We start from the raw sequence: 27,840 nt of genomic DNA, 5'->3' as shown, positions 1-27,840 counted from the left end.
TTATTATTAAAACGGCGATGGAGCGGGAACGGGACTGGCGGCTAAGTTGGTGCATCGGCCAAGCATTGACGTCGCGTTAACACAACCAGTACCTTGACATTGTCCTTGGTGGTAGGATGCTTTGGACTGATTGTATTGATATTGAACTAGTTTCGTGGATCATCAAATTTGAGCACATTTATTGGATCTAAATTGTAAGCCTATGAGGAGTTTAATGGGGTAAAAATGGATTTTTCCGATTATCGAACCTAAAAACACGAAATTTTATAATAAACGAAGCCATTTTGTAGAGCTCAAAAAAGAAATAACTATGTATATTGAAGCGTTGTATGCCCAAAAGTTACGGAGATAATAAAAAAAAGTTAAATTTAAAATTCCCATGTTATTCTTATGGAGAATAAATAAACTGTTTTAGTTTGCTTCTTAACACCACCTTCATATTTAAATTAATTTATCACATCTCAAAATGGCAGATCCAAGATGGCGGCCGAAAAAAATTAATCCGTCATAACCAAGTGATAATAGGTCGACAATGAATGGTGGTGTATACTTATCTTTATCTAGCACTATTTTGAGATTATGGTCTTAGTTTGTAAATGCACAATGTTAAAAAGGGCTAAAAATAAAGTTGTAAAAAGTCCTCATAACTTTAGAACGGATAAAGATTTTTTAAAACTAATTGCGGCAGTGTAATCAGCGTAAAATTCTAGTTTGAAACAATGGGTCACAACCCTATAGTAATACCAGAAACAAAAGAACCCTGGGCCGTTTCGAGCCGCGCAGGTTTGAATGGTACGCCGCACCTACCGGCGCGAACCACGTGATCTTTTCGTTTCTGCGCAGGTTGTTTTGTTCGTGGTATGTCTATACCTTTACATTTGAAAAAAAAATTTTGTATCCAATATGGCGGATCCAAGATGGCGGCCAAAAATGTTTATCCAGTCAAAATGAAGTACTTACTACACTACAATGATCTGACGTGGTCCGAAGTTGATATCTTAAGAAATGTAGAAAAAAGTAGGGGGGGAACTCATTTAAAATTCACCCTGTATGTACATGGTGTAACATTATCAATTCTGAGATTACTCAAAAATGAAACAAGTTAAGTAATTACATTAATGAATGGTAAATCGGATCCAACACATGTTGGAAACATTAGTTGAAGATCAAGTTTTCTAAATAACTTACCAACGTAAATACTGTTCAACTTTACAATCATGGTGGATGGCATAGGCCTAACCAAAACAACACTTGACAAACATACAATTTGTGAAACATTTACACTAGGCTTGTAGAACATCACAAAATGAAGTTATTTGCAATCTGTTTAATGCATAAGTTACAGATTTTTGTGATAAGTTACCGATGACGTTAATTGTGATAGTTGTGATACTAGATACAGTTATGGAACACCTGCTTAGCATATAATAATAATGCAAATATTTTTTTTTTAGTTATTTGAGCAAATTTTTTGTAGTTGAACAATTTAAGGGGGGAAGATGAATTAATCTTAATAATTATAATAACATCAGCAATGTTAATTAATTCATCTACATTCAAATACCGGTATCCTCCTCAACTCCCAGAAAATCAATTCAACAACTTGAGGCCTAAACATAATCATAGTATCAAAAGTATTTATTGCAACCATTGCAACTGTCTGCTCCTCTTTGACCGATTGAAAACATAAATTATCAACAACCACAGATAGTTCAGTGCTAAGGTAAGGAATTCACAGTCTGGAGGTCCCGGGTTCAAGACCCGCTGGGGAAGATAATTTTGATTCTAGTTTTTTCTCAAAATTTGTTTTTATGAACTATTTAATCAAAATGCTCAACTGATATATATGCATTTCACACAAAATCTTTTATCATTTCGTGTTTAGGATATGCCCATGGGATGGCTGGTCCTATGTGAAAACAATTTTCAACTTGTTGCAAAGTCAATTTTAAAATTGTTGTCAAAACAGTTTTTAAATTGTTGTAAAACTGTTGCAATATAGTTGTAAAACAATTTTTAAAATATTTTAAATTTTGCCGGTTGTCAACTATACTCATATTAATAACAGTTTTAATATAAGTTTATAATTGATATTAAAACAATTTTTTTCTCGTTTTTCTGCTACTTGGGACATCAACATTTCTTATAATACTTAAAATTTCTTATAAAACTTATCTTCTATTTCATTTTAATTTCAACCCCCACACTCCATTGTCAGTCCTTTCATTATAACGTTAAGCCTTTTAAATTTCATTGCATCTTTGTTCATTTGTTTCAATAAAACACCTTTTGTAATTCGTATATTTTTTTTAACTTATTAACTTATTTTTATTTAACTTTGTTAACTTATTAACTTTAAATATTTATAGAATAGGCCTAGCCTAAATGAATATTGTGAGGTGAGTTTACAAGTTCGGGAAGTAAACATTTCATATAAAAGGTTTCAAGTTTTTCTTTCATGTTTACTTCCCAAAAGTCATCGTCCCGATCAATTTTTACAGTTTTTAGACCTTTTGGTGTCCAAATGGCAAGTTTCCTCCCAACCTTTTGAAATTAGTTCTTCATGTTTGTCATACGTTTTCCGGTTCATGGCACGAACATTCATTACAGACAGCAGCCGTTCTAAGGCGACAAATCCTCCACCATTGGTAATAGAACCGGCTACTGCTGCACTGTTTATGTCCATTGACATTGCATTTCCCCGAGGTTCAGGCTCACTCCATATTGTCTGTTTGATGTGGCACATGTTGCAATCAAACACAAACCCACTCCTAAGCCCTCTTTTTATTTCACTAACTAATTTCAGGTTTCTGAGGGAACAGCCAAATTGAGGTACATGTTTAGTTGGACAAATTGATCAACTAAATAACAAATGTCAACTATTCTACGACCGGTAATATCACAGTTGCCCAAACAGTCAGTAGGATCAGATGATAGCGTGGAATTGTCTACAAAGCCCAGGCGCATATTGTATTGAGCTGTGTGGCACGATACTGGCAGTGCAGCACAGCACAGGGCGGAATTGGGCAAAAAGTCTGTGTTGCACAATTGACATCGCAAATTGGGAAGCAGTGTCGTGCAGTTCTCGTATAGGAGTGATACAGTTTATTGTGTATTGTTGTATGTTGTTAAATATTAGGATTTGAGTTTTGAGTCAGATTCAGGTGCTGATCTAGATTTATTGTTACTTCTTCACAAGAGAACAAGAAAGAAAGGGCGAAAAAATTTGCAATGTTTAGTGTTTTTCGTATTTTCTCCCAGATTTCATTCTTGTAATTACTATTTATACACTTACTATGACTGGTAACCTAAAAACTGGATAAAAATGCACAATTTCTATTAATTATCCTCTAGATCCGTCACAAAACACTAGTAAAGCGTAAACCCGGCGCAGGTGAGCAATGCGGCACAGACACTTGTGACTCGACCACAAGTGCGCGCAGTCCACGTGCGGGACTGCACTGCCCTGCCCTGCGCTGCGTCATAATATAAGCGTTTCCTAGCGAACATGTGGTTTACAAAAGACTGCCCTGCGCGGCACTACGCTGCGCTGCTCCGACTGCGTCTCAATATGCGCCGGGCCTTTAGAGGTAACAAATTTCCATCCTCTTCCCCACAGCTCATCGCCTCATCAGCAATCAGCTCCTCAACATCACTACTTAGTTTTCTTTTTCTACTTCCCACAACACCAAAATCTCTCAATACTCTCCACTCAGCCAACCTTTCACCACCTCTGTTTTTCGCCTTTCTTCGAAACGGTCGTTTTTTATTTCCTATAATACCACACCCGTAAATAAAAAGAAGCACACAAAATGACTTTCTACATTTGTAAGTAAGTAGCACTACGAATTATTACTAGGGAATTCTAAACGTCACTGGACTTGTGGACACAGCAGACCAAATAGGTTGCTAGCCTAGAACATAACCTCACAGTTCACAATAATGTCTGGGATGGAATTGGCATGTTTTTTCAACATTGTGACTTGCGAAAGTAAGAAATATAAGGTGTAGGGGTGGGGCGAGTGCAATGTGTCTCGTGGTTACAATGTGTACGGCCGAGACGTCGGCCAAGGTGGGAGGGGGTAGCTATCTGTGCTGTGATCGACCTAGAGGTTTAGGAGATTTCCTTCCCTAATGATAACATCTTGTCTCGGTGGTGTAGTGGTTAGCGCACCGGAGAAACGATATAAAGGTTACCGGTTCGAAACCTCCGGAGGCACAAACTTTTTGATTCGATTTCTTCATTATCGTTATAGTTTATAGTTTGGATAGGTTATGACAGTTTGATTTTATAATTATAAATTATGTAATTGAATTTTAGACATTTAAAATTTTATTTTATAAACAGAACAATTTTTTATACCAGCAGACTAATTCGTTCAAAAATACATCTGTACATATTAGTTAAATTATGAAATTTGCCCGTTATCACATGAAACGAATATAATTTAATGCCTTAAATGTATATATTGTATTAAAAGATTTTATATTTCTACTAAACTGTATCTAATTTCCAATCATTGCGTGGGACAGGAAGGCTCTGGCATATTGATTGTACACATGTTGGTTTTGTACTTATATCAGTATAGAACTAAGAAATAGTATTTGATAAATTTACAACATATTTTATACTTGTATTCAAATTTAAAATGTATTCAACACCACACCATTTCTTACTGTCCCCAGTTCATTTCCTTTCTTTCAATAACTATAACTATGACAACAATAATCATAACAATAATTTCGTAACAATATTTGTTCCACATTAAATAAAAAAAGCTATAAAATTAGCAGCGCATGATGAATGTAGAACCATAATAACCTGATTTGAACTCCCGCCAAATGCGCGAGCGTGCTGCTATCTCACGGAGAACTGCCAGACTACTACGCCGAATTACCGCCGCGATGGACAGCAAAAACATGCATTTTCTTAAACCATATCACGTGCACAGTTTACGTCGGATCTTCTTGAAACAAACTTTATTCGATAGATAATTAAATTTTGTAGGGGGTTTGCTTTTTCGAATTTCAAATATTCCTTTAGAAAATCCTCCACAAATTTGTAAACTTAAACAAGCGTATTTTTGCTATAATTATTTTAATAGTTCTTTAATCAAAAAAATAAAAAGCAAACCCCCTGTAGAATTGTATTCTCTTTCCAATGACACATCAAACGTAGTTCTATGTTAAAAAATAACGGCGCTATATGGTTCAAAAGATTACATTGTTCTTATGGGGCATCAATCCAATATGGCCGACTGCTACTGCCCACTCTTAAAAAAGAGCTAAATAGGCTACATTTGCTGCATCTGTTCCACTTATTTGCTTTTTTCTTCTGATGACAAGTGGTGGAAGAAAGTTTTCTGCATAGTAGGTCTACATGAGGTTTTCATGTTAGTTTGGAGTCAATGGTCATGGACCATCGCTAGTGTGTATATTGTTTAGTCAGAAAAGGGGATAATAGCGTCTTCAGTCACAGAAAAGACTAAAGACAAAAATATAAATAACCAACTATTGTGTCCTCAAAATGATCTCACACATTAGTAAATATTTTGGTGTCCCAGAAATGTAAATAATCACAAGCTGCATAACACTAACTCTTGGTTAATTTCAGTGCACATACCCCAACACAGGGGGGAGGATCATGTTGTTTGTCGGAGGTCCGTGCTCCCAGGGCCCGGGTCAGGTGGTCAATGATGATCTGAGGGAGCCAATCCGCTCACATCACGACATACACAAGGACAACGCCAAGTATATGAAGAAGGCCACCAAGCACTACGATGGCCTAGCTGTGAGAGCTGCTACCAACGGACACGCCATCGACATCTACTCTTGTGCTCTGGACCAGACAGGACTTCTGGAGATGAAACAGTGCTGCAACTCTACTGGGTGAGCCAATTAATTGTTAACGAATGTGCTCTTATTGAATGTGTTCTAAACCTCCTGTAGAAAGGGGTCTAAGTAGGCCTACATAAACCTATATACATCATTTGTCTTGCAAGCCACGTAATGTTTCATGTATTTTTTCAAAATTTGATTAGGTGAAAAAGCACCCATTTTACCAATTCAAAATTTTAAATACCTGCCATTTTGGCTAGGGGTGACATATCGACTTTAGATTTGCACCATTGCATATATGTTTTGACAAACCCTTCAAAATGAGGGTCACTCAATAGGGGTTATTATTTGGAAAAAAATAAGTCACCCCACCCCCTACCCTGTTAAGGGGGCTAAACAATATTTTTTATGTAAAAAATTGCGGAATTTTGTTAATAATCAATGCCACAAACAGAATATTTCTATCTATTTCGGTTTAAGAAATACAGATCTGTTTCCATATTTGTAAAAAATTGGTGCTTTTTCACATAAATCAAATTTTGAAATACCTGCCATTTTGGCTAGGGGTGGGATATCCACCTCGGGTCTGTGTCATTGCGTTTCTTTTGACAAACCCTTCAAAATGAGGGGTCACACAATAGGGGTTGCTATTTGAAAAAATAAGTCACCCCCTTCCCCTACGCTGTTAGAGGGGTAAACAAATATTTTTGATGTAAAAAATTGTGGATCTTTTGTTAACAATAAATGCCACAAACAGAACATTTCTATCTATTTCGGTTTAAAAAATACAGTTTTTTTCTAATACTTAATTTTACACACCGTATAATAAAATACTCTCGCCGCAGCAAACCTGCAGACTAAGCGAATTTCCATTTACCTGGCTGGATTACTGCTAAAATATTCCTTAAAAATTGTCAGATTTATTTCCTATTTAATTAACATTAATTTTAGTGAGTACTTGCTGCTACAGGGAAGATATTGAGATGTGTTTTTATTGCAATGTTGATAGCTTAGTATTAAATAAACAAAATTTCCAAACTTGGTTTAAATATATCCATAAACAAGCAAACTACAACAGTTTATTTATTCTCCATAAGAATAACATGGGAATTTAAAATTACAATTTTTAAAATTATCTCTGTAACCGTTCGGCATACAACGCTTCAATATACAAAATTATTTATTTTTTAAGCTCTACAAAATGTTTTGGAGAGAAATGATGAAATTTAGTGTTTTAGGGTCAAAAATGGGAAAAATCAATTTTTACCTCATCGCAAACTCGTTCGATTAAATGTAGGTTTAAACGTTTGTACCAAATTTCATTAAAATGGGTTCATTTTTGCTCGAGTTATTGCGCTAATGGACACATATATATATATATATATATATATAAAATTGAACGGATGGTGTTTATGGCCCCTGGGGACCTTAAACGAAAAAGTAAATCGGTCCCGGGTCTAGGTCTTACCATAAGACCTGCGGTAATAGCTTATTCCCTATATTGGAAATTCGCTAAAAGAACTTAATTTTAAACAAATCAAAAAGTATTCATAGCTCATTGTTCAAAATATGGAAAAGACATTGATAAGTGTGTTAATATATTGTATCTTATTTATTGTTTTATTAAACTGCTCCCCATTGTTTTCTGTTTAGGGGCCATATTGTGATGGGTGATTCTTTCAACTCTTCACTTTTCAAGCAAACATTCCAAAGAGTTCTGGTCAGAGACCAGAAGAATGAATTGAAGATGGCTTTCAACGGCATTTTGGAAGTCAAGACATCAAGGGAACTTAAAGGTAAAGGCTGGATTTACACTTTTTAAATTCTTAAGTTAAGAATTTTTTCTGAATATAAGACTTTATCTCAATTTAGGGTAGAGAGCTAAACTCTTAAGTTCTTACTATAAATAAATAATATACTCATAATTACTAGTAATGCCTCTGTTTAGACCAAATGTGCCTCAGACCCCTGAAATCGTATACTGGCTCAATGTGCTAACAGCTGTATATTAACTTTGTTGATGTCCAGTGATGGGAGCGATCGGTCCTTGTGTCTCACTCAATGTCAAGGGTCCGTGTGTGTCCGACACTGACATCGGCCTCGGAGGAACCTCTCAATGGAAACTCTGCACCTTCACGCCTCAGACCACCATGGCACTCTTCTTTGAGGTTGTTAATCAGGTGTGTAAATTAAATATACATTACCTACCAAAAACATTCAAGTTTCTCTATGAGGCTGTACCTTATTACAATAAGTTCAACCTTTGAAGACAATACTAATCAAAAATTGTTCTTTCCTTTGTAGATTTAAAAATTTAAAATTAACTATCAAAATTCTTGAGTTAAATATTGGTTTTCTGTCCAAAAGTTGAACATTTTTGTAAATAAAGCTTGTGTCTTTATCTTCATCATGGCATTGTCAAATGTACAAAAATTTAAGGAGGTATTACAACCTACAATCCAGGGGATCTTTCAATGGATTTTAATCTACTGTAATATTAATATTGTATCAGTCTTTATTTATTAATTTTATATTAAATTTTTGCTTCATTATCACATTATTTTTTTTTATTTATCAACCAAAGACATTCCTTTTTTAGCCTGTAAATTGCCCTTTAGGGAAAAAACTAGTATAATGTACAGTGATCATTGTACGCCCTAAGTCCAACACCATTGACGATTCTTATTTTAGGATCAGGATCCATAGAACTCAAACCCACCTTTTTTTAGTAATAATTGATAAATATTTACATCTTGACTATTTGGACATAAAAAAACACACTTCTCACTCTTGACTATTCAATAAAGAAACACAGAGGATACGCGTCCGGTAACCGGACGTGGATTAGGCGTCCGGTAACCAGACGTGGATTAGGCGTCCGGTAGGGGGTCCCGGAACGCCATTACCACAATGATACGATGTTCAGCCATCAGTGTTCGTGGTGTAGTGGATAGAGAGCTCGACTGATATACGAGAGGTCCCCGGTTCGAAACCTATCGGTAGCTTTAACTTTTTGTCACAGATTTTTCTTTGAATGTAATTTCTTCTTAACTGTACATCTTTTGTTAGAATTTTTGGCATTTATAATTTTATGTTATGATGAGAATTGAACCTTCATTTGATTTTTTTCACTATCAGCAAGTTTGGTTGGTTAGGTTAGGTTATGACAGTAACTGCCGGACGCCTAATCCACGTCCGGTTACCGGACGCGTATCCTCTGCGATAAAGAAAGACACATGTTGAATAAGTTGATTGTAGGTTTAGTTGTGATAATGTTGTGCCGATGGTTTCCAGCATGCTGCTCCTATACCCCAGGGTGGAAGAGGTTGTATTCAGTTTATCAGCCAGTATCAGCACTCAAGTGGGCAGAGACGCATCAGAGTCACCACCATAGCTAGGAAGTATGTCTAATACCAAGTATTGAGGTTATGGATGTGGTGCAATGTACAATGAGACTTTTTACCCTTTTTAGCAGTGATGCTGACTTGGCATATTTGCACTTGCAACTTGGCATCATAGATGTCCCCATTGAGGTTTATGATTGGGTTGTTTCTTATTGGTTAGGATATTAAAAAAGTTGGATGAAAATGGATGAATAGTATACAGTTAAATATTTGTTCTTTATAGTCATCAAATCGAGTGTGATAGCTCAATATCCGAAAAATGCATCAGATTACTTTGTTTTCTAAATAGTAAGAGTGTGTGTATTTACGTGGAAGATCGAGATTAAAGTCACAAGGTAACCCATGAAAGATATGAGTGATCTCTTTTGTATTTAGGGCTGTAGCTGTGGTCAACCCATAAGAGATCTCTTCTGAGGTACATCTCGTGACATCTAAGCTGGCACTTGGCCAATCACTTTTAGCATCTAGTTCAAAAACATCTTGTCCCGTCATGCGGGTTGCGTCAACTGTCCTCACGACTCATGTGAAGGCGCTCAAGTATAATATACGGGGAGTCAACCCGAAGAGGTAGAAGAAATGTTTGCAGTCCGGTATTTTCCTTACTTCCACACTGCCCGCGCTAGGCCAAGTGCCAGCTTAGGTGTCACAAGCTGTATAGAGTAGCCAGTAACATTGATGGTGTTGACAGTTGGGCAGATGCCACTACCAATCTGCACCACATCAGTGCTGGGTTTGACCAGGAGGCTGGAGCTGTGCTTATGTCTCGTATGGTAGTCAACCGAGGAGAGACAGACGATGGACCTGACGTCATGCGCTGGGCTGACAGGATGCTCATCAGATTGGTTAGTCCATACTCATTTTTTATATTGTATAATAAATATGTGGGTAAACGTAATTTCAGTGTCTTTGCTTTCAATTTTTAAAGTATGACAAATTGGTTTTTAACAAATACAGTTAAAGGATCTTTATTATCTTTGACAGAATTGGCTCTATTATTGTGTATTTGATTTGTGTTCCACTTTCTAATGATATTTTATGATGAAGTGTATTACAATGATGATAGTTTAAAACTGAAAATCAAATTTAAAACATTTAAAACCCAGTTTTGTACGACATTGGATTAATTTCTCCCAAGTTTTACTTCATACATCATTTATCATTCTAAGTCAATACGAGTATCTGTTCCTAAGAATAATAGACTATTGCTGATTAACTAGCCCTATAAGCCTTAATTGCATGCTTTGACATTTTCAGTGTCAAAAGTTTGGAGAGTATTCAAAGGATGACCCTAACAGTTTTCGACTGCCTGAGAACTTTAGTTTGTATCCTCAGTTCATGTATCATCTACGGCGCTCACAGTTTCTACAGGTCTTCAACAACAGCCCTGATGAAACCTCTTACTACAGGTAAGTGCCCTAACCATTCAGCAAAATGACAGTGTTAGTCAGTTAATTGCTATCTGTATTATCAGTGTTGTACAAAGATATAGCCCAAACAATGTCTATTTATGTGGCTGACCACTGGAGGGGACTTCATGGTAAGTTTACTCAATCTTCGTGTTTTAAGGTTACTCATGAATTGCAACGTTTAGTTACTACAATAGAGTCCCGCAAACTCGGCACTCGATAACCCGGCAGTCTGAATAACTCGGCCATCACCTGGCTCATAAAATTAGTGATTTTTTGATTCCGTGTTCAACATGGACTCAAGCCAGCTCAAGTCAAATCATTCGCAACTGGTAAAAAGGATTTGTGTACTATATCTGATGACTTAATACTGATGATGTGTCTTTTCTAACATACTGTATGTTTAACAAAATACCATATGTTATATTTAATAAGTTAACTTTGTTTTTGTTTACAATCATTGTTATTTAGGATTCAATTCAGAATACACCTATTTTATTTTACACATCTATACTTATTTAATACGCAAGCAGGATTTTTGTGACAATTACTCCTCCGAAACTACTGAACCGATTGACATGTTTTTGGTGTCATTGGAAAGAGCGTAACGTGAAGTTGTGCAGGAAACTTTCTTTTTAGGTAAATAATTAGAGAGTGAGGCCCTGGGGCCCTTTAAAGTTTCGTATTTCTCCATAAGATTAACATGGGAAACAAAGATTGTTTTGAAACTCCAGCTGTTGTCAGAAATTAAATATTAATAATTGGTCCCCATGGAAGCATGAGAAAATTCACCATGTTTACATTTGCTTTGACATTTAAATGTAAACAACCAGAACTGTCAAATGCCTATTTTACAATTTCAGACAGCTGATCTAGAAAAATAAAATAACTATGTGGTAGGTTTATTTAATCTTAAACTTTATGATAGATTATTTATTATAAATATATTTTCAATGATTATGAAACAGATTGTTCCCGTTGCGAAGCAAAATTTATAAGTGAGAAGAAGAACACATGTTAATTGTAAACAGTCAATGTGTATATTATTAATGTTGTTGGATATTGGTTTGTGTTTAATGATATAAATGATAAAATTTGTATTTTAAGGATTTGGCATATGAGTAAGCATGTCATAAATAACACCATTTCAGAGTTCTGCCAGTTTTTGAGTAGAGTTTAAAGTAGCCTACACCTAATTGTCTACAAATTGGCTAAATAGCTTAGGTACGGTACTTTATAAAAGCTGACAGCCTTTTTACGTTGACTTAAATTGCAAGATTACCTTTTCCCGTCCATAGGCAGTTTGATTGTTAAAAATAAACCCTATAAATTGAAATAGGACTGTTATGTAAATTGTGAGTATTTCTATTAGTTAATAATCTTTTAGTTGACTCTTTTAAAATCATCGGAAATTATGACTGTTATTTGCTTTTAAACAAGTTATCGGTTTATAAATAAATCCTGTACTTCTTTGCAATTGCTCGATTTCGAGCAACATGTACACTAGTCTTTTATTTAATATGTAACAGTTTGGCGACGAGGAAAACCAGTTTTTAATTTTTTTTACATTCTATTTATTACAATTTATTTTTTAATATGAGTGACCTAAGTTACACTGAAAGTTTGACTGATTTAAAGAAGATTAGAGTAGTAGTGAAGGGTCAGTTGTCTAAGGCTGAAAGATGGCTAGCAAACCTACAAAACATGTCAAAAGAAGTAATCAAAACCAGGATAACAACAATTGAAGATTATTGGGAAAGATTTAATTCTGTACAACAATTAATAGAAGAGAAAACTGAAGAAGCTGAAATTGAGAAAGAAATAGATTACAGAGTAGAAATGGAGGACAAATATTACAAGGTAATGGATGAGTTACAAAAACGTATGGGACAGCTTGCAGAACTACAAGTGAACACTCAAAATATTGTGCCTAGTACATCAAATTTGTCTACTCCACAACGTCGATCCACTACTTCCTCAATGATTTTCACACCATATCAGGAAAATGAATCATTCAAGAACTTCATTCGTCGATTTAAGATATTTCTATATCTACATAGCCAAGAATTGGAACCAAAGGATCAAGTGTACACAATGCTACATGCCTTAACGCCACATTTACATCAGAAACTGTATGATTTGTGCGCTCCTGAAAGTCCTTTGGATAAAACATATGCTGAATTAGTAAGTCTTTTGGCTGATTATGTTGACCCTAAACCTAGTACTTGGGCCTTACAACACAAATTTATGACAAGAACACAAGAATCTGGAGAAACCGTAAAAATATATTCCGTTGAGCTTCAAAAGTTATCTTCAGACTGTGACTTCAACTGTAATAATTGTGGGAAATCAATTGCAAACACATTACTACGCATGCAGTTTATAAGAGGTATTAGCAATTCAGACATAAGAACAAAATTATTACAAGAAAGATCTGCTTCATCGTTTCAAGATGTAGTGAAACTTGCCTCCATTATGGAATTGGCAAAGAACGAAAGCTATATAGTAGAAGAAAACATTCATTCAAATGAGAAAATCAACAAGATAGCAGGTACAGGAACAAAACCACCCCATTTTTCTCCTACTTGGAACAAAAAGTTAAAGTCTCCATTTGAACGCCTCAAAGGTAAATGCTATCGTTGTGGATCACCTAGACTCAGGGCACATCAGTGTAAATTTATCGGAGAAATATGTAAGAAATGCAACAAACAAGGGCATATTGCTAGCGTATGTTTAGGCACAAAACAAACAGAAATTCATTGTACCGAAACTGACAATACTATAGACTATTATAAGGAAGAGAAACAAGAGGTTTTTAAGATACACAACCAGAGTGCCGGTAATGACAAGTTTATGGTCGAGAGACTTATTGAAGGTAAACCTGTGCGGATGGAGTTAGATACTGGAGCAGCAATAAGTATTCTACCATACTCTACCTTCAAAAGTCTCAACATAAATAAAAAGATTTTCCACACAAACATAGAACTAAGGACATACTCAAGCGAAATAATCAAACCCCGGGGTGTCGTCTTTGTAGAATGCACTTACAATGATTAGGTGTTTGTTGGGAAACTCTACATAGTGAACCAAAATTTCGATGCCATTTTCGGAAGAGAATGGATTAGAGAGGTCAAACTGGATTGGGCAGAACTTAAAACAGTTAGTAACAATACTACATCTACTGCACTCGAAGATCTTTTGGATGAATTCAAGGAATTATTTGAACCAGGAGTAGGACTCATACCTCACAAAAAAGCACACTTACAGCTTGTTGAAGGGGCAAGACCTATTTTTGTGAAGGCTCGTCCAGTCCCATATGCACTAACTGAAAAAGTAGAACTCGAGTTGAATCGTCTGGAAGAAGCTGGAATCATTTCCAAAACAGACAAGTCCGATTGGGGTACTCCAATTGTACCTGTAGTAAAGCCTAATGGTAACATACGAATATGCGCTGATTACAAGGTTACAGTAAATAAACAAATCAAAGAAGAACATCATCCAATACCTCGGATCGAAGACATTTTTGCTCAAATGAATGGAGGACAGTTGTTCTGTACTTTGGATTTAAGTAACGCTTATCTCCACTTGGAAATGGATGCTGAGAGTGCAGAAATTCAAACTTTGAGCACTCATAAAGGACAATACATAGTTAACAGACTGATGTTTGGTGTAAAAGTTGCTCCAGGAGTTTGGCAAAAGGTGATGGACGGAATCCTTCAAGACCTTCAAGGTGTTCAGTGCTTCTTCGACGATATAATAATTCAAGGAACGTCATCAAAAGAACTACTAGAAAGACTAAAGCAAGTGTTTGAGCGTTTAAGGAGTCAAAATTTGAAGTTGAACCGTGACAAGTGCAAATTTTTTCAAAAGAAAATTGAATACTTAGGACATGTTATTGACGCCACTGTAATCCACAAAAGTAAGGATAAAATCACAGCAATTACAAATGCACGAAGGCCTCAAAACATACAGGAACTCCGATCTTTCCTAGGGCTTGTTAATTACTACAACCGGTTTGTAAAGAATTCGTCCACTGTTTTAAATCCTTTACATAGACTTCTAAAAAAAGGGCAGTCATTCATATGGGACAGTAAGTGTGAAGAAAGTTTCCAAAACATCAAGAAAAGAATAACAAGTGACACAGTTCTTTGTCACTTTAACCCAGACCTGCCATTGATCCTTGCAACTGACGCTTCACCAGTGGGACTTGGAGCAGTGATATCACATCGTTTCCCAGATGGAAGTGAAAAGCCTAGCTTTTGCTTCAAGATCATTGACCAATGCTGAAAAACATTACAGCCAAATCGATAAAGAAGCCACAGGTATATACTGGGGGTTGAAGAAATTTTTTTCTTATTGCTACGGGCGTCATTTCACACTCATCAGGGACCATAAACCATTAGTGTCAATCTTCAATCCCAACAAGAGCCTACCGTCAATGTCAGCTACGCGACTATTCAACTACTCCCATTTTTTATCAGGATTTAACTACACAATTGAATTCAAGAGAACTGGTGACCATGGGAATGCAGATTTCCTCTCAAGATTTCCTGTGGAAGATTCAAAATTTACAAGTATTGACCAGTTTGGACATTTTCAAACAAACCAATTGAACACCATAACTATCAATCCCAAAGAACTAGCCAAAGAAACTAAGAAGGACGCATATCTAAAACAAATTCTTGAGGCTCTTGAGGAGGGTCAATCATTAGAGCCATTGGGATTTCACGATAATGAAGTTACATTACATGAAGGATGCCTCTTCAAAGGGTGGAAAGTAATCATCGCAAATTCCCTCAAGAAAAGAATTCTCAATGAACTACACTACGGGCACATTGGTATAGTAAAAACCAAAGCTTTGGCAAGAAGTTACTGCTTTTGGAGAGGAATGGATAAAGACATTGAAAACATGATTGCTGTTTGCAAGCCTTGTCGGGAGAAACAAAATTCTCCAACGAAAGAGATCAACCATCCTTGGGAACCAGCAACTCAGCCATGGGAGAGAATACATATAGATTTCATGGGCCCAACAAATGGACAACAATTTTTCATTGTTGTTGATGCCTTCTCCAAATGGGTAGAGGTAATACCCACAAAAACAGCAACTACCGATTGGACTATTAAGGAGTTGAAGAAACTTTTTAGTACTTTTGGTCTTCCAAGCCTCCTAATTTCAGACAATGGACGAAGTTTCACTTCTCTTACTTTTCAAGAGTTTCTTAAGTCATGTGGAACTCAACACAAAACTACTGCTCCGTTCCACCCATCATCTAATGGACAAGCTGAACGCTTTGTACAAACAGTGAAGAAGATGTTGAAGTCGATATTAGATGAACCAGGAACACTTGACAGTAAAATTCACAAGGCGTTAATTCAACTCCGTCAAGTACCAAACTCAACAGGAAACTCGGCATACTATCTCATGTTCAACAGACAAGTAAGAACATACCTCAGTGTTATGATACCTTCTAGAATCGAGGACTCAAAAGACAAACCTAAAGGTATAACACGCATATTTAAGGTGGGAGACCGTGTTCAAGTGAGAAACTACTACAAGGGTCAGACAAAATGGAGTTTCGGAAAAGTTACATCAAGAGATGGAAATCTACATTACAACGTTGAACTGGAGAACGGAGTAACATGCAGACGACATGTAGATCAAATGCTGCGATCAAGACTTTAAAGGGGGAAAATTGATGTGTCTTTTCTAACATACTGTATGTTTAACAAAATACCATATGTTATATTTAATAAGTTAACTTTGTTTTTGTTTACAATCATTGTTATTTAGGATTCAATTCAGAATACACCTATTTTATTTTACACATCTTTTATTTAATATGTAACAACTGACTTGTGTTATAAATATAAATAAAAAAGGCAGGTAAAAGGCTTAAAAATTTTATTGTTTTTATTTTTAACCTTAGTTTCTGATAACCCGGCATTTCACAAACTCGGCACCCTTTCAGTCCACATTACGCCGAGTTTGCGGGACTCTACTGTAGTAGGTAATCTATTTTTAATACTTTAATACTTTTCAATGAAATGGCGACCATACAAAGTACCTAGGTATTTTATTTTAAGCCAAGTATGAATGGAGATGAGTGTAGGATGAGTGGCACGATCTTGTAGTCTTAGTGTCAATGTATGTAAATATGAGTATCAGAGTCGGGTCATAATGTGGCCACAGTCAGGTTAAGTATTTGAGTACAAAGCCAAAGCCTAATGCAAAGGCTTTTCCGTGGTAAAGAAAAAGTGTTCAGTGGTACTGAAACCTGAAACCTATACCATCGACTTTTGGATACTTTAAAGATGTAGCTTCCTCTGGTTTGTATGGCCAACTGTGTATGATACACACTTGTACAAAGCGTGCCAATCTGTCCGTAGCCACTTGAACAAATGAGCGTTGGGATAATATTGGTCTCTATTCTTTTTTAGAATAGTGTTTTAGCTTACAATTAGTCAGACATAGTGTGTGGCTTTAAAACGTATGATTTTGTTTTTGTGTTAACTTCTATTCAGATTTTTTTTAGTTAAGACAAGAAGCCTGGTCCCGAGGTGTCCAAACAAGATGGAGTCTACTCTATATCTAAAATCAAAATCCATACTGAAAGCCTATTATTTTAGATGACTTGACAAGGTTGTGTTTGCAGACACATCCTGATGCGTGAGGACCTGACACAGAGTCTGATCATGATCCAGCCGATCCTCTACAGTTACAGCTTCAACGGTCCCCCAGAGCCTGTACTGCTGGACACTTCTAGCATACAGCCCGACCGCATCCTGCTCATGGACACATTCTTCCAGATACTCATCTTTCATGGAGAGGTAAAAATAACCTATCTGATACATATTTATTTTTCCGTTTGTTTCCCTAAGTACCTTTCAAGAAAAGAAAATACTTTTTGTATCTTGAGATAGATACAAACCCAAAATATCCAATAATTTAGTTCAAGATGAACCTTTATCAAGTATACTGGTTTACGTCTCTGACAAGGTGTAAATGTTGCCTAAGGTATGCCAGTGATTTTCTTTATAAAAACCAAGAGCGGTTGTTTTGATCAAGCTGATATAGAGCTGATGAAGCCTATTGTAATCTTGTGTTACTCAATGCCTCAATGGTGACTCTTTGTTATTCTCTATTAACCCTTCTGGTTCAAATTTATTCTTTTAAATGTTGTTCTGAGTTATTCTAATATTGCTAATGCCATAGTGTCAGTACTCTTTGATTTTATTTAAAGGAAGTACTGAGGACTAATAGTTTTAAGCATAATTTCTAGACTATAGCGCAGTGGCGGGCCCAGCGCTACCAAGATATGCCTGAGTATGAGAACTTCAAGCAGCTGCTGCAAGCTCCTGTAGATGATGCTCAGGAGATCCTGCACACTCGCTTCCCCATGCCTCGCTACATAGACACCGAGCAGGGCGGCTCTCAGGTAACTCATCTCCTGTACACTTTCACTTTACACATATTATCAATCATCCAATTCAATTCAATTCAATTCAAATATCTTTATTCATTTTTATGTACATTGTACAATAAATAGTGTCAAAATAATTACAATAAAAATAGTGTCAAAATAGTTCAACAGGATAAAAAACAGCAAAACATGAGGAATGGTTATAAAAACAACAAATACATTTTACAAATCTAGTAAGATAATTTATCATAGCGACTAAGGGAGGTGAAAAAATCGTCAAATGAATAAATTGCTAAATTTATTAAAAACTCTTTCAATATTTTTTTAAATTTGTTTGGATCTGTTTCTTTTTTAATATTTTTTGGAATAAATTTTAAAAATCTATTACCTGCATAGGATGGTTTCTTTTCAAAAAATTTAGTCCTATGTGGTTGTACATTTTCGTTTTTATTTCTTAAATTATAAGAATGGGATTTTTCTTTTGGTTCCGAATATTCTTCTTGTTTTTTTGCAATCATTATTGATTCATATATATACTGCCCGTAAACAGTAAAGATTTTTAGGTCCTTAAAATGCTCTTTAGCTGACTCATCATGCTGCAGCTTAAGCATGATTCTAACCGCTCTTTTTTGCTCCTTTAAAATGCTATCTAGATTACATATTTTTGTTGAGCCGTAGAGTGCTATGCCAAACGTGATATGTGAATGCACATGTGCAAAATATATATTTTTTAAAGTTTTTAAGTCACAGTAAAAAGACATACTTGATAAAGCATGGATTCCGGAATTAATTTTACTTAAAATTTTGTGGACATGTTTATCCCAATTCAAGTGCTGATCTAGTGTTAAACCCAAAAAATTTGTACTAACTTCTTCATCAATATTTTGTAAGTTATAGCTTATTGTTATTGGCTCCTTCTGTCTATTTTGTTTTGTCTTAAAATTTATAAATTTAGTTTTTTGTAAATTCATCATCAAGTTGTGGCTATTAAGAAAATTTCCAATACTCTCCAATTCTACATAAGCGAACATTTCTGTTTGCTCTATTGAGTTGGATGATATCACCAAATTCGAGTCATCAGCATACAGACATAGTGTTGAATTTTTATTATATATTAAAGAATCTTTCATTCCACATAGATAGCACAAAAAAAGCAGGGGCCCTAATATTGAGCCTTGTGGCACTCCGAAAACTATTGGCTTATAAGTTGAGCATGATTTAATAATTCTATTGTAATTTGTCAAGTGAGTTATTTCTACGTATTGAGATCTTTCAGTGAGATATGACGTAAACCAATTAAGAGTTCGTTTTCCTACTCCTAGTCTTTGAAGTTTTTCAAGTAGAGTAGAATGCCTAACACTGTCGAATGCCATAGATAGGTCCATAAAAATACCAGTTGTACATTTTCCTTTGTCAACCGACTCAATTACAGTTTCAATAAAAGATACAGCAGCACTCACAACCGATCTTCCATTCCGAAATCCATGCTGGTTATCATCTAAAAGATTAAATTGTTCTAAAAATTTGGAAAATTGAATGTATACTGCTTTTTCATATATCTTAGAGATAGCAGGGAGCACAGATATTGGTCGATAGTTAGATACATTTGTCAAGTTATTTTTCTTATGTAAAGGTATTATTTTAGCTTGTTTTAATTTCCTTGGAAAAATTCCAGACACAAAAGAGGAATTTATTAAGTGGCATAGAATTTTACTAATGTTCCCTTTTACAGCCTTAATTACTGTTATAGGGATTTCATCATACCCACTAGAGTATTTATTTTTCAAAGAATTTATGATTTTTTCCACCTCCCTATCATCAATTGGATTAAGTTCAAATTTTGGCTTTATACACATACTAGTTGTATCACAAAAATTATCATTAAAATTTACATTAACAGGACTGTTCTTACTACTTAAGTCTCTAACAGTGTTGGCAAAATGGTGATTAAATATTTCAGCAATTTTGTTTGGATCTGAAACAATTCCAGAATCATCTTTTAAAGTTATGTTATTGAAAGTCTTCCTCTTGTTTTCCCCAACTTCAGAGTTTATAATATTCCAAACTGTTTTTTGAATATTAGTAGCTTTAGAAATTTTTTCGTTGAAATATTTATTTTTAGCTTGCCGAAGCTCACATTTATATTTTTTCTTTTCCTGATCCAAAAGCAATTTTAAATTTTTGTTTGTTTTTCTACGGTATTCTTTTGATAAATTTATGATGTACCTACGTTTATCTTCCAATTCTGAAGTTACCCAATTCCTTTGTTTTTTCTTTTTTGTGGTTAACAATTTAGGGAAAGCTAGATTAAAATAATAATTTAGTATGCTGTAAAAAGCATTGTATTTTGATTCAACATTAGCATCATAAACATCAGTCCATGTTTCCTTTGAAAGTAAGTTTGAGAAAAGAGTTATATTTTCAGGAGAAAATTTGCGCATTTCTTGTTTGATGGATTGATTGGTGTTTTTTATAGAGTGGTTGAAATTAAGTTTTAATAATTGCCCATCATGATCAGACAGAAATGTTATTAGACCTTCTACCTTTATACTGGAGGTTTTTATATTTTTTACTAAAAAGTTATCAATACGTGTTTTTGAACTTTCCGTTACTCTGGTTGGGAAATCAACGAGGTACCTCATATTATGTCTTTTAAGTGTTTCTTTTAATAATCTATGTTTACTGTCATTTTTCAAAACATCAATATTTAAATCACCAGCAACAATTAATTTATCACATTTATTGCTGAAGTAATCAAGTAAAATGCCTAATCTATCTGTAAAAATAGCTGCATCAGAATTAGGTGATCTGTAAAGACCTATGATGATAAATTTTTGTTTATCAACCTTCCAAGTACAAGCACAAAATTCAAACTGCATTTCTTCTAGCAATAAATTAGATAAAGAATCTGGCACAGTCACCTTCCGCAACTCAAACCCCTCTTTTGCTAGAATGTATCAGCTTAACATGGTTTTAGTTAAATGGTCTGGCATTAGTTAACAAGGGTTTCTTGAACATTTGACGCTCACACATTACTGTATATAAGTTTGCCAATAACTCATTTAGTGTAGCATCAGAAAATCGAGGGAGTCAGATTAATTAATCCTTTTAACTAATAAAAAAGTTTGATATTTTATTTGCAGTGTCTATCATAAGATGTAGGCCCTACTGTAATGCCTACAAATTTCAACTACATAAACAAGCCTAACAAAAATTAAAACAACACAAAAATAAACAATTAAAGCGTTATATCTTTGACAGAAAGTCTATAAAAAATAACATTTCCGTAAAAAAAGATTTTCATGGAATATTTGTACTGTTTAAATCCTAAGGATAATTAAAATATACTTGTATTTCAGTTTACATAATAAATTTATAAAAAAATCTAAGAAAACTCCTGTCCAGTGAAATGTATATTTCCTATAGTGTATGTTATAAGTTGTACTGTCTAGGAAATACATATAATCAAAGGCTTTGACACTCGGTATAGAAATAGAAGACGATTAAAAATATTGTTTCTCTTTTCTGTACCAAAGCCAATTGTAAAACTTTCTTCAATTACTAAATTTTATTGAAAAGGCTTTTAATGATGAAATCTTTTACAGGCCAGATTCTTGCTATCTAAGGTCAACCCATCCCAGACGCACAACAACATGTACTCTTATGGAGCTGTAAGTTTAAAACTTATTTTTGGTTATGTAATTGCAACTTGCACGTAAATGTTTATTTATTGTCTTAGCATGTATTGTTTTTAATTATCATGTATTAATTAGCAACAAAGTTTGTATTTTTTGCATTTCCTATAACTTTAAAATTAGAGTTTTTAAATAAAAGAATTAACAACTTATACAACATATCAACCCTTGCAAGACAAAGGGGTGAAGGTACATTATGATAAGCCTATGTACCTTTATCTTGCAAGCTACGGTATACATTAAATATGTTTAGTTAACAATAATTAAAATACAGTATAATACAGTTATATAATATATATAATAGTAGATGAAGTCTTTTTGTATACAGTAATGTTAAAGAAAGACTGCTTACATACGAGAGCAAATGAACAATGAATCAGGGGATTTTTAAGAAAACAATTTTGATAGTTTGTTATATTTTTGTGTTTTTCAAATGATCAGTTGTATTAGATATCATGAATTTTTTAGCTTTATTAAGTGCATTATTTTTCATATTTTATCATTTTTATGGTCTTAGTGTTTTAGTTTTGACAAGTTCTTAGTAATCCTCTCCCGAGGTATAAACTAAAGGATAGTTTTATTTTAAAATTACTCCCCAATGTTACTAATGAGTATAAGGAATTTATTAATATATCAGTCGTAGCCAACTTTAGTCAAATTCAACAATTTCAAGATGGCATGAACACAATTTGTTGTCTGTTACTATCCAGTATTCATTTATTTGTACCTTGAGTAATTAATGTCAATGTGTTTTGTTATGACAGATACTGCCAGCCTTGAGTTCGGTACTGATTTATATTTATTTTGTTTTGGGTTTCCAATAAGGTTTGGGAAGCTTTAAATTTGCTTTATCATTATTTAATTTTCCATAGTGTGTCATTTTATTATTGTAAATGAAGCTTGTAAAACTTAAAAGACATTCATTAGACATATGATACCAACAAGAACTCACTCAAGCAACACTAAAAATGTAGTGATTTTTTTTTAAGTTATTTTAAATGAGTTTTGTTACCTCGATCTTATTTTAAAATTATCCAAATTATTTATTAAAGTCTAAAATATGATACAGCATTAGCGTATTCTATAATATTTGAGTTAAGTGGGTTCTACCTGGCAGCCTGAATTTCAATTTAAGTTGGCAGATTATATGGATTGAAATATAGTTCGGAATTGAACATGCCTTTATTGTAAAAGCTCTCAACATTCTAAAACTAATTTGTTTCCAATGATTGTGTGCTTAACATATCAGAGCTTGCATTGGATAGGGAAAAATAAATTTTTAACTATTATTTAGAAGTTAAAATCACATGTGAAAAAGACTAATCTACATATTTTCAAAATTGTTTTGTAAATACTTAAAGAAACAATTCCAAATGGTGTTCATCTAGTCCATAGTTTGGATCTTTGTGAATATTTTACAGTTTATTTCAACTCGATAAACACTTATCACACATAATGCCACGATGTTCTTTTTTGTAGGAACTTGTTTATGTGGTAACCAGCCTGTGGGTGGAACCCTCTTAAATTTGTATCACTCACTCTGTCAGTAGGACTGTTGACTGTGGTGACGTAAATCAGCTGTTTTTTTTTTTTTTTTTTACATAAAAACGTTACCCAACATTCAGTAAAACTTTTCTTGTTCTTCCGAAGAAAATGTTTCCATTGGCCTCATGTCAATAAAAAATATTGTCAGACATTTATGTTTGATTGAATAAATGTTTACTTTGTTTTTTACATGCTTACAACACCCACACAAAGTGTGTTATAATTTGGTGTGAGTTTTGGGGGAGGAATTTGTTGTTTGAAGTGCTTGTTGCTTTGTGTGTATGTTGTGATGTGCATCGAATAGGCCTAGTTTTTTTCTGCTTTGAAAATATTTTCAGGTTATTGTGGACAGAGGGTCAACTTCTCTTAAAACCTGTTGAAAGTTGATGGGTTTGAATGGAAATATGTTAAGACTTTATAAAATGTTTACATATTGGCTTAGGAATCTGTATGATGAGAGGGTTAGTGGGTGTTCATTAATTTCTATCCAGACAGTGATTTAAGTATACCATTGTCCTAAGTAGTCTAAGAAACGTCCCCTATAAGTTCTGTAACCTCGTTCAATTGAACCGGGATCCTCACACTGGTTGCTGCTTAAAAAAACCGATTAATGACTGCAGCCAGCCTTACATCGTGCAAAAATGTTGATGCCCACGTAATATACCTCCACTTCTTGAGTAAATGTTAAAACTCATCTCCATTCACGAACAAGATTTTTCTGCAACGTTGGCCTAGGTACTAGAGCTGTATACTTGGTATTTTCACTTACTTGGTCATACTTGGTATTTGATTTACTTATAACTGCAATTTTCACATTTACTTCTCAAGCTTTGTGTGTGTGTATATTAATGGAATATTTAGAAAAAATTAACTCTTGATTGACAGTTGATAACCTCTATGCAGCTATCAACCCTTCTTTTCTATCTAATACATGTTACATCTGCTGTTCATTTTTAGACATGGAAATACCTATTTCTTTTCAGATGAATGTACAAACTTTTGATTAAGCCTTCTTAAGATATACATGATTATGAAACATTTCTTCATGCAATGTATGGTTCCCCTAAGGACCATACACACTCCCCATGGTTTAAATATTTTGGATGTTTTATAGGTTTTTCATAGTGACCTAGGACATTAAATATTTCTGTTAATACGTGGGTACGGTTTTATTTGTAGTACCGGTATTCTAAACTCAAAATCATCTAAAATATTCAAATATTGTTCTTACTTAAAAGCTATTTTCTCTCCCATTGATCTATGATTTTAAGTTCCAAAATGTAATGAAATATGTAGCATAACCACATGAGATGTATGTTCTAATTATTTTCTAAGATATTATGTGAATGGATGGATTTAGACTTTTATAAATTTGAATTTAAAAAAAGTGTTTTGTGGTCTTGTCAATGTTCCTCACAGTGAAGATGTAGTTTTGGCTTCAATGTGAGCTTTGCTGAGAGCAACTCTTTGTATTTCATGTTGTTCACAACAATGTCATGTACTTATTGATTGGTTAATGCGCCAGCCGACAGCTCAGTCTGAAAGCTTCAAATTATTGACCATAAATTAATTTTGCTTGTTGTAAATTGTTCTGTTTGAAGGATTAACTTACTTAGTGTCTGCAGGATATAAATATTAAATATTGCCAATAACATTCAGTGTACACTGAAAAACAGACATCATGCTGAACCTAAATACAAATAACAGTAACATAACCATTTATATTGAAAAAAATAAGGGAGATTAGACTTTTCCCCTAAACCTTGCAATATTATTGGTTTAATCGCCTAGCATTGTTCAGTATTGCATTGGGCTTTGTAGTATTAGGAGGGTTAATACGGAATTTTTATTAGAAAATATTTATATAAAAGCTCAGTGTTGGTTTAAGATATCTGGCCACATTAGCTGTGTTTCATCTACTGTATGTTTATAATCAAATCTCTAAACATTTATATTAGTATGAAATTTTGCACGTTCAAAAACAGCTAATGTAGTTAGCAGTATGGCAACACTTTGGTAGTAATGAATTACTAGTGTACATGTTGCTCAAATTCGAGCAACTGTGAAGTATTACAGGCAAACAAATAACAGTTATAATTTTCGATTGCTTTAAAAGAGTCAAATCAAAGATTATGGAAATACTCACGATGTACATAACATTCTTGTAAATATCTTATCATTTTTCAAAAGCTGATCTGGTTTTTTAGTGTTTTCTACAAATGTTTCCCACATAGTCACATTAGATTGTTCATAATAAATAACAATTATAAATTCTAAAAAAAAAACAAAAAACACCATTAATTCTAATTCTTTTACTTGGTGGGGTTCTATGACTTTCCTATGTTTCCGTAGTTTACAAATCGGCTCTTTCAATGATTGCTAAAGAAATGCAGCACAGTGTTAATTCAGTATTCTTTTTAGTATATAAAATTATCCAGGCTTTCTCGCTTTTTTCCATTGTAATATTTAAATCAAATTGTTAATATTTAACTTTAACCAAGTCAGTAAATGTTTGTAGCATATTGTAAAATATTACCGGCAATTAAATTATCCAGCTGATCATAGTGTAAAACAAATATGTTCTTCATAAGGAAAACATGGGAACTTTAACACGTTCGCTGCTGACCGCTAGATGCCGGGACGGCGCCAGGAGCTGAACTAACGCTCGCCGCTGCGTAACTTTGCCGCCGATACACTGAATTACAGTAAAAACAATAATAGTTATACTGGAGGGCAATGTTCTGCAATAAAACTGGCTTTGGACATAGTACTAAGTGATTCTGATAGATAGCAGCACTACCTAGGTTGCAGTCGGTAAAGTAGTGTCGCTATCTAGCAGAAAAGAGGTGGGACAAAGCCCTGTTCTATCGACCCTAGTGGTGATTTTGGGAAACTATATTTTTTATTGTCAGAAAAGTACGTCCCCATGAGCTGAAAGAAAATATAAGACGCTCGTGACGAGCTGGCTGATCCATGGAAACGTTAAACAACAATGAACGGTGACGTTCCGGAACGTTCCTAGCTCCTGGCACCGTGGCACGGCTGACGTTCCGGAACGTCCGTAGCAGCGAACGTGTTAAAAGCCATTGGGGCAGAACCCAATGGACTTTTTCAAAAATGTAAGCTCAGTTTGCAAATCTATACACTAAAAAGAACATTTTGGTATATAATATGTGGGGTTCAATCTTAAAACAGAAAAGCCTTATTGTTTACAAAGTTTCATGTAGCATAATGATAATGTAGAAGATACCAGAACACCACTACTGGGAGTTTAATCATTTACATTTTGCTTGCAGGAGAGTGGAGCTCCAGTTCTTACAGATGATGTCAGTCTGCAAGTATTTATGGAGCATCTGAAGAAACTTGCTGTCTCATCCACTGCATAGAATCTGCATCTGAATCTGTTTTGGATGGACTCTATTCATGTTTATGTGTTTGTTAAACAAGGTATATTTAATTGAAGAAAAATATATATAATTATACTACTTCAGGAGTTTGTTTATGTATACCTACTTAACCGTGTTAAGAACACCAATATTAGATGATTGTAACTAATCAAACTAAGTTGTCTGTTACAAACCTCACAATTCCTAAGTGTAAAAATATTCCAGTGATTTGAAATTGAAATTCTTATTGCATTGGCAGAGTAATATCGTAAATTGCTTACTTCTTTCGACATTTCTTCATTGCCAAATGACTGTTTGTTTGCAAAGTAAAACAAGATGGCAGCAAGCCTGGGAGCGAATTTATAAATACTGTATAGCAAATATAAAATTTTCATTATGTTATTTAGTTTGGTCAAAAAGTGATCAAATAAGTTGAAAATATAGTTGACTAGCTGTAACCCGCGGGCTTTGCCCCGTTTAACTTCTTAATTTTCAAGATTATCTCGTTCACATGGCTCAATCACGTCCTGGTTGAAGTTTGTTCGCTACGCTCACTCATCTTAAGGTTGGAGCTCGTTCGCTACGCTCACTCACCTTTAGGTTGGAGCTCGTTCGCTACGCTCACTTGCCTTCAGGTTAGCTCGTTCGCTACGCTAACTCGCCTCCAGGTTGAAGTTCGTTCGCGTTTGTAGTCAACAAGTCGATTATTTTGACTAGGGAATAGTTCAATAGGCATTGAATACGGTACTCAATTAACTAACAGCACTAAGAGCACATCTCGTTGCTTTAGCTAAGAATAATAAGATAATAGAAGATCCAACTGTGTGAACATGGCTTGATTTTAAGTAGCCTACAACCAGATAAATTACAACTAGAACCAACTGTGTAAACGGCTTGATTTTAAGACTCCTAGTAACCTACAACTGGATAAATTAAATCATATCACTGCTGGTTACCTTTTGAATCGAGTGGGGAAAGTCTACAGTTGCCAACAAATCCCCATCTAATGAGCCCTGATTTGGTCAAAAACCGAGGATTAAACATCTGCAAGTGGTCAGTTGAAAGTGCTATTTCCATGTGCCTGTGCAGAAGAGGCGAAAAATGGACAGGAAAGCTGTGGTTGGATACAGAGAGGAGAGCATGTT

The 27,840-nt window shown here is 34.6% G+C and overlaps 1 protein-coding gene across 5 annotated transcripts in view; it reads left to right on the top strand.

Moving 5' to 3' along the window:
* The window catches only part of LOC128985735 (protein transport protein Sec23A), a 38,400-nt gene extending 11,601 nt beyond the window's left edge, over positions 1–26,799 (top strand). For 4 of the 5 annotated variants that reach the window (XM_054405553.1, XM_054405552.1, XM_054405555.1 and 1 more), the window contains exons 7-17: positions 5,615–5,889; positions 7,492–7,634; positions 7,867–8,018; positions 9,133–9,239; positions 9,931–10,084; positions 10,497–10,648; positions 17,302–17,476; positions 17,929–18,084; positions 21,675–21,740; positions 22,529–22,549; positions 26,606–26,799. In XM_054405553.1, the coding sequence (XP_054261528.1) occupies positions 5,615–5,889; positions 7,492–7,634; positions 7,867–8,018; positions 9,133–9,239; positions 9,931–10,084; positions 10,497–10,648; positions 17,302–17,476; positions 17,929–18,084; positions 21,675–21,740; positions 22,529–22,549; positions 26,606–26,695 (1,491 nt within the window). In that variant the 3' untranslated portion in view covers positions 26,696–26,799. The remainder of the gene's footprint in view (positions 1–5,614; positions 5,890–7,491; positions 7,635–7,866; positions 8,019–9,132; positions 9,240–9,930; positions 10,085–10,496; positions 10,649–17,301; positions 17,477–17,928; positions 18,085–21,674; positions 21,741–22,528; positions 22,550–26,605) is intronic. The other variant, XM_054405556.1, reaches the window with a different exon arrangement.
* The last annotated feature ends 1,041 nt before the right edge of the window (positions 26,800–27,840 follow it).

Source organism: Macrosteles quadrilineatus, unplaced genomic scaffold (assembly GCF_028750875.1).
Source record: "Macrosteles quadrilineatus isolate MER2022 unplaced genomic scaffold, UCM_ALF_1.0 Scaffold_2__2_contigs__length_208266976, whole genome shotgun sequence".
NCBI classification, from domain to species: Eukaryota; Metazoa; Arthropoda; class Insecta; order Hemiptera; family Cicadellidae; genus Macrosteles; species Macrosteles quadrilineatus.
The sequence above is the reverse complement of the archived record's forward strand: the minus strand, read 5'-3'. Positions and strand labels throughout refer to the sequence as shown.